Below are 13,803 nucleotides of genomic sequence, written 5' to 3' on the forward strand. Positions count from 1 at the left end.
GGCTTACTCCTGCTCCTCGTTCTTATGTTCTTATGTAATCCCTCCACTCTCCCCTGCCAAAGCTTTTGCACAGAAGTATGAGTATTTATTCACATTTTTGACCAGTAAATCAGCTGTGACACCAAAAAAAGGAGGGAATAATATAAAAGATGAGGCTACATCCATTTTCTGAAGTCACAAACTTCCTTGCAAAATCTATTCTGGTGCAAGTATGTGTCACATAAACTTGCATTTTGCATATTGTACATCACTGAGTTACAGGTTTAACATTACAGTGATACAAACGCAGCTAAATCAGTGTGAGTTTGGAAATTAGATGCGGGTATGAGACCACTTTTATTACGTAACGCCATACTCCTTTGTGTTAGTTACTGGTGCCCTCACTCGTCCACTTCTGCATTCTTTATGTTCGTACAAAGCCAACAGGACATATTGTTCTTTTGTAACATTCTGGTGATTAACAGTAAGCATCCACAGTTGCAGTATCATTTAATCATAAAATTAGTTTGCAATTTGTTGAAAAAGCAAGTATGACTCTTAAATAGTATCTGCAATATAAATAGAATAAAAGTTCATAGAATCCCTGCAGTGCAAAAAGAGGCCATTCAGCCCATTGATCCAGCACTGACACCCTGAAACAGTACCCTACCTAGACCCATGGCACTGCCCTATCCGCATAACCCCACCAATCGTTTTGGATACTAAGGGGCAAATTAGCCAATCCACCTAACCTGCACATCTTTAAACTGTGGAAGGAGACCGGAGCACCCGAAGGAAACACATGCAAGCATGGGACGAATGTGCAACCTAAGGCCGGAATTAAACCCGGGCTCCTGGTGCTGTGAGGAAGCAGTGCTAACCACTGTGCCACCATGCCGTCCATGTGGAAAGATCACGGGTGGGATTCTCCATAGCCCACGCCGAAATCGTGATCAGCGATCGGGCGGAGTATGGGTTCTGACGGCGGTATCTGGGCCAGCACCAGTTTGACGCCGGTTCGCCATGCTCCATCCGCTCCAAGCTGGCATCATTGTGGCGCAAGCTGCGCACCTTTTCAGCAGCACTGGCACATCAACGGCAGGCCCAGCCACTATGATCCATCCCCGACGGGCCAAGTTCCCGACAGCACAGGCCACGTGTGGTCCCAAGCAAGCAGGAACCCGGTGTGCCGGCTGTGGACTGTGTCTAGCGCCGCCACACTCGGCCAGGATCCGTGCCGCTGGTCGATGGGGGCTTCCGCTAAGGCTGGGAGAACTGGTGGGGGGTGGGTTGTGGGATTGCGGTATACAGGTTGGGTTCACACACAGCCGGCGCCATGTTGTACGGCACAACTGGTGCAGGTCGTCAGCCATGGGCATGCACGGCCCGGGAGTCGGCAATTCTCCAGCCGCATTTGGCACGGTCCATGGGTGTTTTAGTCAGTGCCGGTACTACCCTCACACGCGGTACCAGAACCGGTGAGGGTTTCACGCCGATTTTTCTGTTGTGAAAGTCCACCCATGCTCCGCTAGCATCAGCACTTAGTCTCCCAATGGCGAATCCAGCCCCAGGTTTACCTGCATACACCAATAAATGCTGGTGTGCTTGATAATTTTGATATCATTAGTCGTATCAAAATGATCCAAGAGAAAACTGCACAAATCTATATAAGGCCATGCTTTTTTGAATTCATCAACAAATCTATTTTGTTCAGTATTTAGAGATGCTTTATCGACTGAACTTGGTGCATTACTTGTATTCTAGACGGTACATCAATACTTAGGAAAAGATATATCGACTTTTGATTAATTCATCCAACGAAGCCTTCATATTTGTCATTTTATTTCTCAAAAAAATACTATCATTCTGAGAGATACTCCATCAATCCTCTCTACCAAGCACTGAGGCACAAACAAGATGTAATTGTAGAGTGAAGTACAGACAAATAAATGTTCCTGTCAAAAGATCAGAATACAAGTAAAAATTTTCTCACAATGGTAAATAGAGCCAATCTCAATATTAGATGTGCTTTCTCAATTATCATGGTATCACTGATATTCAAAAACTTTCTTCTAATTATTGAATGATCATTATTAAACATAGTCAATTGTGGTAAAATTATTGTGGTGATATGAGTGGGAGCACTGCCATTGGTGCAGAGCATTGGTTCCCCATTGGCTGTGGCTGGTCATGTGCCTCTCCTCTGATTGGCTGGGACTAGTCACGTGACTGCTCACCAATTGGTCGAGAGGCAAGCAGACCCCGCCTCCGAGGCGGGGTATAAGTACCCAGGTTTCCCGGTGGTCGGCCTTTCTCTGTAGTCGACCACCGGGCTAACAACTAGCTGATTAAAGCCACAGTTTGGATCTTCATCGTGTCTCGCGTCCAATTGATGCTACATCAATTATTAATAAGTTTTTTTATACAATATGTTTCCAATGGTAATACCTTCCATAATTACATAGTTTTAATTTCTACTATAGAGCCTGAAATTTCTGCAACATGTTGCTTGAATTCCTATTATAAAGTCACAGTCCAGTCCTGCTTTCTATATTTATATCCAATACATAATGTAAAGAACACCGGCATGCTCAGAAATTTATACTTGTGAAGTGAAAAGCTATTTGACAAACATGGATATATATATATATATTATACCAGTATAGTAGTAAATAAAATTACTTTCTTTCTGTGCCTTATTGTGTATTAACGTTACATCAATGTATAAAATAATTATTGCCTTACTCAAGCTTTTATAGTGTTCTGATTGCTTTAAGGTTTCTGAAATATTGTGGTAAGTCATGAATGGGCACAAACGTATAGAAAATACCAGAAATAATGTTTTGTTTTAAAATGGAATGGCACATATGAAAGAAGTACACCGATCAATACAAATATCTTTGAGCCACTTTGTGTAATGACATGTGACTGATTTCCAGGAATATGTGCACCTGTCTGGACATCCTCTTCTGGAAATAAATCGTAAGAATGTCAAGTTAGACAAGGTTACTTAATCAGAGGTCCTGTGAAGATGTGATGGTCTCATTATCTTGGAGTGAATGCAGTTTAGCATAATTGAGATCCTAATGGAGTGTTGCAAATTTGTATAAGTTGGCAATAATTTGGTGTTCTGTAGCTCTTGATGAAGAGATGCAAGTGCTCCATTTTAATCTTTAGAAAATTCATCCATTTTTCGTTGGTCAGTCGTACTTGACTCCAACAATTAAACTGTAACCTGGAAGGATCACAAAGCATATCAGACTGAGCTACATGCTGTCAATGTGCAAATTCAGAATTCTTTTAAACATAAATTATCTCAGATATTTACTTTCTAGTCATACAGTTCATGATCCTCAGCATTCATTTTTCATCAGGACTGATTGTAGTGCATAATACTAAAACTACCATTGCCCCATTTGCCATTCTTTTCTGGTATAAATCTGTTTTACCACCACTTCAGTACATTAACACATCTTTATAAAGAATTTGACATGCATTTTAAGGATCAATAAGTCACTGTGTAAAATGTGAATCTTCCAAGAATCCTTTGATAGATCATTTGATAGGAGTTGTATAAGAACGGTGTCTTTAGAATATTATAGAATTAGCAGGCATTGCATTATAAATCCTCAGCAGAAGGTTGTATGCTTTATGTTCCTGTCTGTCTTCACGAGGGAAAAAAACATTCTGAGTAACCCAGGTCTGAAGCAAAACAAGGATGTACACATTCCACAAATGGATAGCAGAGAGTCCTCTAGCCCCTTGCATAACCTTTTGTCTGTATCAGTGTCTGGTAAGGGCGAACAAATGACCCACAGCCGTCTGAGGTAAACTAAAAAGTGACCTCAAGCTTGGAACCATAGAATCCCGACAGTACAAAAAGATGCCATTCGGCCCATCAAGTCTGACCAACCCTTTGAGAGACCACCCTACCTAGGCCCTATCCCCCGCCCTGTAACCTCACCCTATGGGGCAATTTAGTATGTCCAATCCACCTAACCTGCACAACTTTGGATTGTGGGAGGAAACCGGAGAACCTGGAGGAAACCCACACAGCCAGGTGATGAAAATACAAATTCCATGCAGACAGTCACCCAAGGTGGAAATTGAACCCCGGTCCCTGCCGCGGTGATGCAGCAGTGCTAACCAGTGTGCCATGATGCCACCCCTTGGTGATGGCAGGGGGAAGGTGACCATCCTGAAATCTTCAGTACCTGTCCTCTATTCATTGGTTTGAGCATTTCAAATAAGTGATTGAAATAGGGTAAACTACCAGCCCCTAGAAATAAAATATATTAATGAGTGCTCGGAGACAGGGACACTCCACATGAGGGAGCTGCCACCTTCAGATGGAAGATGAATCAGTGAAGATTAAGGAAAACTGTGAAAGAGTTCCCACACACTTTGTCTAGAGAGCAGATTGCTGCCATCACAAGCTACTGAGATCCATACATTTCAGTCCATTTGTCCTCTGGGATCAGTGAACCGTTCCCAACTGGCTCTCTGCCTGCTTTGGAATTCCCTGGTCACTATTTAACTCTGAAAAGAAAGGGTCTGCTGATCTGATTTTTGGTCACTCCCTTCAAATATTATTTTAATTCCAAAGGTCCTGGCTTGACCTGTTATGGGTTTACAATACAATGCCTGCAAACTCAACAATATTCTTGAAGACACCATTTCTTACAGCTGTTTTCGTTCTTTTCACCTGATATCCTAATCCCCTCAACGGGGTAAAGATTCAAAAGTTTTTGTTAGAACATGTAAAATAGAAGTCAGATTAGGCCATTTGGCCCTTTGCGCCGGATCCACAATTTAATACAATCATAACTGTGGATTTTTATCCATAAACATTGGGCTTGATTCTCCAAAATGGAGATTAAATGGAGACACAACAGCGTGAAACAGGTGCGGGGACAACCGATTCTGGCCCCCACAAGGGGCCAGCAATGCGCTGGAGCAGTGTACACCACTCCAGCCTCCCTTCCCAGCGCCAAATGGGCGCCGCATCAACCCATGCATGCGCAGTTGGGCCACACCAACCCGCGCGTGCGCGGGGGACTTCTTCAGCGCGCCGGCCCCAACGCAACATGGCGTGGGGTATGCCCGGGGGGGGGGGGGGGAGGCCGGCCCGCCGATCGGTGGGCTCCGATTCTGGCTCTGGGTCACTGTCCATGCGGAGTTTGCACATTCTCCCCGTGTTTGCGTGCAGGCTAGGTGGATTGGCCACGCTAAATTGTCCCTTAAATGGAAAAAAATTAATCGCTTACTCTAAATTTTTTTTTAAAGAAATAAATTCTCCCTCTGATAATCTTACAAAACTGTCAATGAAACACAACCAGTAAAAGTCCTATTGAAGAAACCTTTTATCCCTTCACATCTCTTAATTTTGCACAAATAAACACGGGCATTGAAGAAATATGTCAAAGAAAGATAAAGATATTGCAATCACGTAGCACTATCAGCTGTGTAAACAAACCCACACCAAGCTGTGTGCATGAGACATTCTTGGAACTCAGACAAGCATTCATAATGAGGCCATGTGGCAAAATAGATGCCTTGCCATCCATTCAGCCTGCTTCTGCTGATACAGTTGCCAGATGGATGAACAAAGAGTCCTTTTTAACAATGTGAAGAGGTATAAAATTGATTACAGGCTTCTTCAATGGGACTTTCACTGCTGGTGTTCGAAAGATTTATGAGAATCTAAGGGGGAATTTTCTTTCAACGTGAATGCTGAATGTCTGATTGTTTCCTTTTATTTATTTCATGAGCATTTAAATTACTTGCCAATGTTTTGACATGGCTCACTGGTTCTGTGCCTTGTAGATACTGGAAGAATGCTTCAAAGGCTCAGTGTCAGGACATTAAATCAACATGGAAATGAAACCATACGGCCATCTTCATATGGTCCTTTCTGATTCACCATTCTGCAGGACTTTATCCACTCGAGAAATGACCCTCTTGCATCTGGACCTTTACACAACAGCAGTCAAGTTAATAGGTTCTTAGCTTTTAAAAACAGAGCCTGTGATCAATCACTACATTGAAAACATACTCAATAACATTCTTCATGCCTTAAACGCATACCTGAATACTCAGCAAAAAAAATTCATAAACCATATAAACACCTGTCAAATGTTTCCTGAGTCTAGACCAGGGATCCCCCATTCTTCACGGCTCCATTGACTTCAGCAAAAGACAGCCAGGCACCATTTAAATCATGGGGCTATAAAAGTTAACCCCTGCAATAGAGCCAGTAACGTTAGGAGGGCTGTGTGTGTGTTCAATATCTGCATCGTTATCCCACACCAGCAGGAATTCTAGAATTGGATCCCACCCACCATTTTAATACCATCTCACCACCATTCCACCATGAACAGAGGCACGGATATCTGGGCCAAGGAAATTCAAGTTTTTCATCTGTTGCAAACTGGAACTGTTTTCTAGCTTCACAGGTTTAAGTTAATATGTTATACATTTTTTAGACTTACTTATTAGATCTTTGAGTTGTATAAATAATATAATTTTTATTCTGAACCTTACATTTAATCCTATATCAATATGACTTAACTTATTCAGTAAATTGAAGATATTGGCTGGGGTTCTCCGGGAACAACCCCCAGCAGTGGGAATCCCGATGGTCCGGTGAACCGGGGGGGGGGGGGGGTTTCAAGCCGGTCTGAAACCCGTTGCGAATATCCCAGCCATCCCCACCAAGGAAGCCGCCCAGACCTGGCGGGAACATGCAAACAGCTCATTCCAGCACTTTGAATCTAATTTATGGGCAGGACGTCTGATTGTCCTTCCTCCTGGGATGCTCCAGCAACCCACAGCGGGAAATCCTACTGGCATGAATTGGTGCAAGCCCTGAGAAATGGGGACCTGATGGCCTGCAGTTGGAGGAGTGGCAAGGGTGTGAGCAATTTTCCCCAGGACTCTTCCATTGACCGTATAGTCTGCTCTTGAATTAGATCTTCCAAAATACATCACCTCGCATTTGCCTGGATTGAACTCCATCTTCCATTTCTCTGCCCAACTCTCCAATCTTTCTATATTTTGCTGTATTCTCTGACAGTCCTCCTCGCTATCTGCAACTCCACCAATCTGAGTATGATCTGCAAATTTGCCAATCAGATGACCTATACCTTCCTCCAGATCATTTATGTATATCACAAACAACAGTGGTCCGAGCGCAGATCCCTGTGGAACACCACTAGTCACCTTTCTCCATTTTGAGACACTCTCTTCCACCACTACTCTCTCTCTCCTGTTGCCCAGCCAGTTTTTTATCCATCTAGCTAGTACACCCTGAACCCCATACGACTTCACTTTTTCCATCAACCTGCCATGGGAAACTTTATCAAACGCCTTACTGAAGTGCATGTATATGACATCTATAGCCCTTCCCTCATCAATTAACTTTGTCACTTCCTCAAATAATTCTATTAGGTTTGTTAAGACATGACCTTCCCTGCACAAAACCATGCTGCCTATCACTGAAAAGTCTATTTTCTTCCAAATGTGAATAGATCCTATCCCTCAGTATCTTCTCCAACAGTTTGCCTACCACTGACGTCAAGCTCACAGGTCTATAATTCCCTGGATTATCCCTGCTACCCTTCTTAAACAAAGGGACAACATTAGCAATTCTCTAGTGCTCCGGGACCTCACCCATGCTCAAGGATGCTGCAAAGATATCTGTTAAGGCCCCAGCTATTTTGTCCCTCGCTTCCCTCAGTAACCTGGGATAGATCCCATCCGGACCTGGGGACTTGTCCATCTTAATGACTTTAAGAATACCCAAAACGTCCCCCTTCCTTATGCCGACTTGACCTAGAGTATTGAAACATCCATCCCCAGCCTCAACATCCATCATGTCCCTCTCCTTGGTGAATACCGATGCAAAGTACTCATCAAGAATCTCACCCATTTCCTCTGACTCCACGCATAATAGAACATAGAACATAGAACGATACAGCGCAGTACAGGCCCTTCGGCCCTCGATGTTGCACCGACATGGAAAAAAACTAAAGGCCATCTAACCTACACTATGCCCTTATCATCCATATGCTTATCCAATAAACTTTTAAATGCCCTCAATGTTGGCAAGTTCACTACTGTTGCAGGTAGGGCATTCCACGGCCTCACCACTCATTGCATAAAAAACCCACCTCTGACCTCTGTCCTATATCTATTACCCCTCAATTTAAGGCTATGTCCCCTCGTGCTGGCCACCTCCATCCGCGGGAGAAGGCTCTCGCTGTCCACCCTATCTAACCCTCTGATCATTTTGTATGCCTCTATTAAGTCACCTCTTAACCTTCTTCTCTCTAACGAAAACAACCTCAAGTCCATCAGCCTTTCCTCATAAGATTTTCCCTCCATACCAGGCAACATCCTGGTAAATCTCCTCTGCACCCGTTCCAAAGCTTCCACGTCCTTCCTATAATGAGGCGACCAGAACTGTACGCAATACTCCAAATGCGGCCGTACTAGAGTTTTGTACAACTGCAACATGACCTCATGGCTCCGGAACTCAATCCGTCTACCAATAAAGGCCAACACACCATAGGCCTTCTTCACAACCCTATCAACCTGGGTGGCAACTTTCAGGGATCTATGTACATGGACACCGAGATCCCTCTGCTCATCCACACTACCAAGAATTTTACCATTAGCCAAATATTCCTCATTCCTGTTATTCTTTCCAAAGTGAATCACCTCACACTTCTCCACATTAAACTCCATTTGCCACCTCTCAGCCCAGCTCTGCAGCTTATCTATGTCCCTCTGTAACCTGCAACATCCTTCCGCACTGTCTACAACTCCACCGACTTTAGTGTCGTCTGCAAATTTACTCACCCATCCTTCTGCGCCCTCCTCAGGTCATTTATAAAAATGACAAACCGCAACGGCCCCAGAACAGATCCTTGTGGTACGCCACTCGTAACTGAACTCCATTCTGAACATTTCCCATCAACCACCACCCTCTGTCTTCTTTCAACTAGCCAATTTCTGATCCACATCTCTAAATCACCCTCAATCCCCAGCCTCCGTATTTTCTGCAATAGCCGACCGTGGGGAACCTTATCAAATGCTTTACTGAAATCCATATACACCACATCAACTGCTCTACCCTCGTCCACCTGTTCAGTCACCTTCTCAAAGAACTCGATAAGGTTTGTGAGGCATGACCTACCCTTCACAAAACCATGCTGACTATCCCTAATCATATTATTCCTATCTAGATGATTATAAATCGTATCTTTTATAATCCTCTCCAAGACTTTACCCACCACAGACGTTAGGCTCACCGGCCTATAGTTACCGGGGTTATCTCTACTCCCCTTCTTGAACAAAGGGACCACATTTGCTACCCTCCAGTCCTCTGGCACTATTCCTGTAGCCAATAATGACCTAAAAATCAAAGCCAAAGGCTCAGCAATCTCTTCCCTGGCTTCCCAGAGAATCCTAGGATAAATCCCATCAGGCCCCGGGGACTTATCTATTTTCACCTTGTCCAGAATTGCCAACACTTCTTCCCTACGCACCTCAATGCCATCTATTCTAATAGCCTGGGTCTCAGCATTCTCCTCCACAATATTATCTTTTTCCTGAGTGAATACTGACGAAAAGTATTCATTTAGTATCTCGCTTATCTCCTCAGCCTCCACACACAACTTCCCACCACTGTCCTTGACTGGCCCTACTCTTACCCTAGTCATTCTTTTATTCCTGACATACCTATAGAAAGCTTTTGGGTTTTCCTTGATCCTACCTGCCAAAGACTTCTCATGTCCCCTCCTTGCTCGTCTTAGCTCTCTCTTTAGATCCTTCCTCGCTTCCCTGTAACTATCAAGCGCCCCAACTGAAACTTCACGCCTCATCTTCACATAGGCCTCCTTTTTCCTCTTAACAAGAGATTCCACTTCTTTGGTAAACCACGGTTCCCTCGCTCTACCCTTTCCTCCCTGTCTGACTGGTACGTACTGATCAAGAACACGCAATAGCTGTTCCTTGAACAAGCTCCACATATCCAGTGTGCCCAACCCTTGCAGCCTACTTCTCCAACCTACACATCCTAAGTCATGTCTAATGGCATCATAATTGCCCTTCCCCCAGCTATAACTCTTGCCCTGCGGGGTATACTTATCCCTTTCCATCACAAAGGTCACCGAATTGTGGTCACTGTCTCCAAAGTGTTCACCTACCTCCAGATCTAACACCTGGCCTGGTTCATTACCCAAAACCAAATCCAATGTGGCCTCACCTCTTGTTGGCCTGTCAACATATTGTGTCAGGAAACCCTCCTACACACATTGTACAAAGAACAACCCATCCAATGTACTCGAACTATATCTTTTCCAGTCAATATTAGGAAAGTTAAAGTCTCCCATAACAACTACCCTGTTACTTTCGCTCTTTTCCAGAATCATCTTCGCCATCCTTTCCTCTACATCTCTAGAACTATTAGGTGGCCTATAGAAAACTCCCAGCAGTGTGACCTCTCCTTTCCTGTTTCTAACCTCAGCTCATACTACCTCGGAAGAAGAGTCCCCATCTTGCATCCTTTCTGCCACCGTAATACTGTCCTTGACTAGCAGCGCCACACCTCCTACCAGTTTCCTACCAGTTTCCCAATTTCGATATTTCACTGTAGCCCCAGTAATATCATTTTGGATGTTACAATTTCCTGTAGCTTGCACCAAAACATTGAGCCATAAAACTATTCATATAAACCAGGTGTTGCAGAATGATAAGAGCTGTATTGTATGTAGAAGAGCATTTGAAAAGGCCCGTGAGAACGTCTTTTCTTCATCTTGAAGCTGAACTCTGAGATTACGCCTGTGTAGAAAACAAAACGACCAGACCTTGTATTGCAACACTTTCACTTTGCCACACATCCAATCTGGAGTTAAATTATTGTGCTGTTCCAAACACTTTGGGGGACAATATACTGGCCTTGTCAGACCCAACTTGGTGATGTGCCGAGGCTGTTGGTTCTTTTGAGAGGCTTCTTGTCAGATTCGCGCAACATGAGACATCAATGAATCTCGCAATCTGGATCTCGTCCACGCTGAGCCGATAAAGGAGGACCATCCGCGACCCCATAGCGGGGTGTCCTCACTTGGATGGATGTTGGTTAATACTGGTGTGTAAGGGGAGTGACAATGCCCATGGGTGGGGGGGGGCATGGGGGACTCTCAATCTCACCTAGAGATCTGGACACCATTTCTAAAAGCAACCCGATCCCTGTGGAGCTAGTCTGGAGGGTGCTGGTCTGGCTGGCATGTTCAGCTCCCCAGTGATGAAAAAAATTCTCAAGGGTGTGCTTCACGGGGGAGAAACTCCCTATGTCCCCAAAAAATAACTTTGGGTGCGATCTATCAGCCTCCAGCGCAACAAGGCTGGTAAATCTCACACGAGGTCTCTCACGAGATTTACCGGCTTCCTCGCACCTTGTGAGATCTTGTTAGATCGTCACGATCTGGTTCCCACCCATTGAGGCCGGGTCCTAGATTTGTATCTTCAAGTGAGTAGTTAGTCTCACTTGAAGATGCCTACGCCGAATCTACCCAGTACCCGGGATCTAACAGCCTCACCTCAAAGACCCTGAGCGGACACCAATAAGCACTGGTTTCCACAAATGTGGACTGGCAATTGGGGCCATTGGGTGGTTGGACTCTGGTCAGGGTGTTACCCTGGTGCCCTGATGCCATCTGAGCACCATGAAACTGCCAACCTGACACCCTGGCAGTGCTCAGGTGCCCAGGTGGCATCTTGCCTGTGCCAGGGATCGGGCTTGGGGTGCCCTGCCTAATGAGATGGAGTGCGGGGTGCTCAATGACCTTCTAATTGGTTAGTTGGGGCGTTGGTGTTGGCCGGAGTCTGCTGGTGGGAGGGGGTCTAGATATCGGGGTGCCATTTAAAAATGGTGCCCCGATCTTTTCCTGTACTGGCGAGTGGAGCTCGCAAGGCCCAGAAATGAAGCAGAGACCTGTTTAATAGTGGAGTTGTTCTCGGTTCTGCCAGCACCTGGAAACACCTGACTAAACGTGCCCGACCTAGGACTCTGTTTCATTTCCGTTAAATCGCGTCCCAAGTGTGGTTGAATAGCAGTGTGGATCTCACCCAAAAAGCTGGTGAGAAACAATCCGCCCAAACTTGCCCAAAATGACACTAATTCTACGGTTGAATTGCGCCCCAGTTATTTTCTGTTACCGTATCCTTTGTAGCAGCTAAGATGTTGCCAAATACTCTTTGCAAAGGCTGAAATGTTGTATTAGAAATTTTCATATCTTTATTTTCTTATGGAATTGGGGAAGAATTTCTGAACTTTTCTGCAATACATCATTTATCCTTCTCTCCTGTTACCTGCCTAGTTCAGCAGTTATCATTCCTGCTGATTGGGAAGACTTGGGCAAAAGACTGCACTCTAAAATTGATGAGGTGAACTTCACATCAAATTTTGATGAGTTGAATTTCGTTTGAAAAATATGAGAACAAAAAACTGTTGTTAGTAAAAATAACAATCAATTTGTAACTTTTATTTAAGGTAATCTAATGTGTTCATCAATGTCAATTGGAGGAAGAAATGTGCCAGCCTTTCACAATCTGGCCTAAATTTGACTCCCGTCCCCCTGTCCAAAGTGGTTGACTCTCAACTACCTTCTGAAGTGATATAGCTAGCCACTCACTATCACCCATTATCCCAGAACAATGTCCACCACTGTTTCAGGGTAACTGAGAGTGGGCAATAAAGGTTGGCCTTGACTGATATGCTCACATTCTGAGAATGAAAAAAAGTCTGAATCTTACCGTCTGGAGCTTAAAAGTCCATATCCTCACATGTTTGTACCTGAATGGAGAAGCAAATCAGATTGGTAGAATGTCAATGAAATTTAAGAAGGTTCTTCTGCACTGTTGCATAGGACACTTTGACAATATTATATGCTTCATGACCTTATGGATGATATTGTTCTATTTTTAATTAAACAGTTGCAGGGCAAAATTAGGTTAAGCATTAAATAACTGATTTCCTGTATGAAGGAGACATTTGTGCCGATTCATGACAGACAATTATACTGGTATTTTAATTATGTATTGATACATTTTGCATGAATTTATGATGTGCTTTTTTTTCTTGACTATAATAGAATAATGATATAAAACATCATTTTGTTAAAGTTTTTTAAATGTTTTACATTCACAAGTGATTTTATTCATTCTCTGGGGCTCAAGTATAATGAAATGTAATAAGTTTGGATTGAATTCTCAAATCTGATTGTCGTTGCCATATTCTTATGCAGGCAAGGGTCCAGAAATGCTTTATGCTGGACAAAATCTCAATGATAATGAGTGGCACACGGTTCGTGTGAGTCGCCGAGGGAAGTATCTGAAGCTGATAGTGGATGAAGTGCAACCAGTTGAAGGTAACAAAGCCTCTTGTAGATTTGTAACTCTTAGAGGGACTTTAATACATGTTGCAAACTAATTATTAATTTTATTAAATTTCCAGAAAAGCACTTTGGGCGGGTTTCTGTGATCCGTCGCGTTTCTCGACGGTGTCAACATGGCCACAGGATCAGCAATCTGGCCCCACGGCACTGGAGCGGTTCACGCCGCTCCAGCTGCTGATCCCGGCATCAACTAGGTGCCGCGGGATCCGCGCATGCGCAGTGGCACCGGTGCCAACGCGCGCATGCGCAGTGGTTTCCATCAAAGCGCTGGCCCCGACGCAACATGACGCAGGACGACAAGGGTCGGCATGGAAGAAAGGAGGCCCCCAGCCAGAGAGGCTGGCCCGCCGATCGGTGGGCCCCA

At 44.3% G+C, this 13,803-nt stretch overlaps 1 protein-coding gene across 47 annotated transcripts in view; it reads left to right on the forward strand.

Moving 5' to 3' along the window:
* nrxn1a (neurexin 1a) overlaps window positions 1–13,803 on the forward strand; it is a 2,342,145-nt gene that overhangs the window by 1,304,773 nt on the left and 1,023,569 nt on the right. For all 47 annotated transcript variants that reach the window (XM_038810283.1, XM_038810313.1, XM_038810330.1 and 44 more), the window contains one exon: window positions 13,290–13,412. In XM_038810283.1, the coding sequence (XP_038666211.1) occupies window positions 13,290–13,412 (123 nt within the window). The remainder of the gene's footprint in view (window positions 1–13,289; window positions 13,413–13,803) is intronic.

This window comes from Scyliorhinus canicula, chromosome 1, assembly GCF_902713615.1.
Source record: "Scyliorhinus canicula chromosome 1, sScyCan1.1, whole genome shotgun sequence".
In the NCBI taxonomy this organism is placed as follows: Eukaryota; Metazoa; Chordata; class Chondrichthyes; order Carcharhiniformes; family Scyliorhinidae; genus Scyliorhinus; species Scyliorhinus canicula.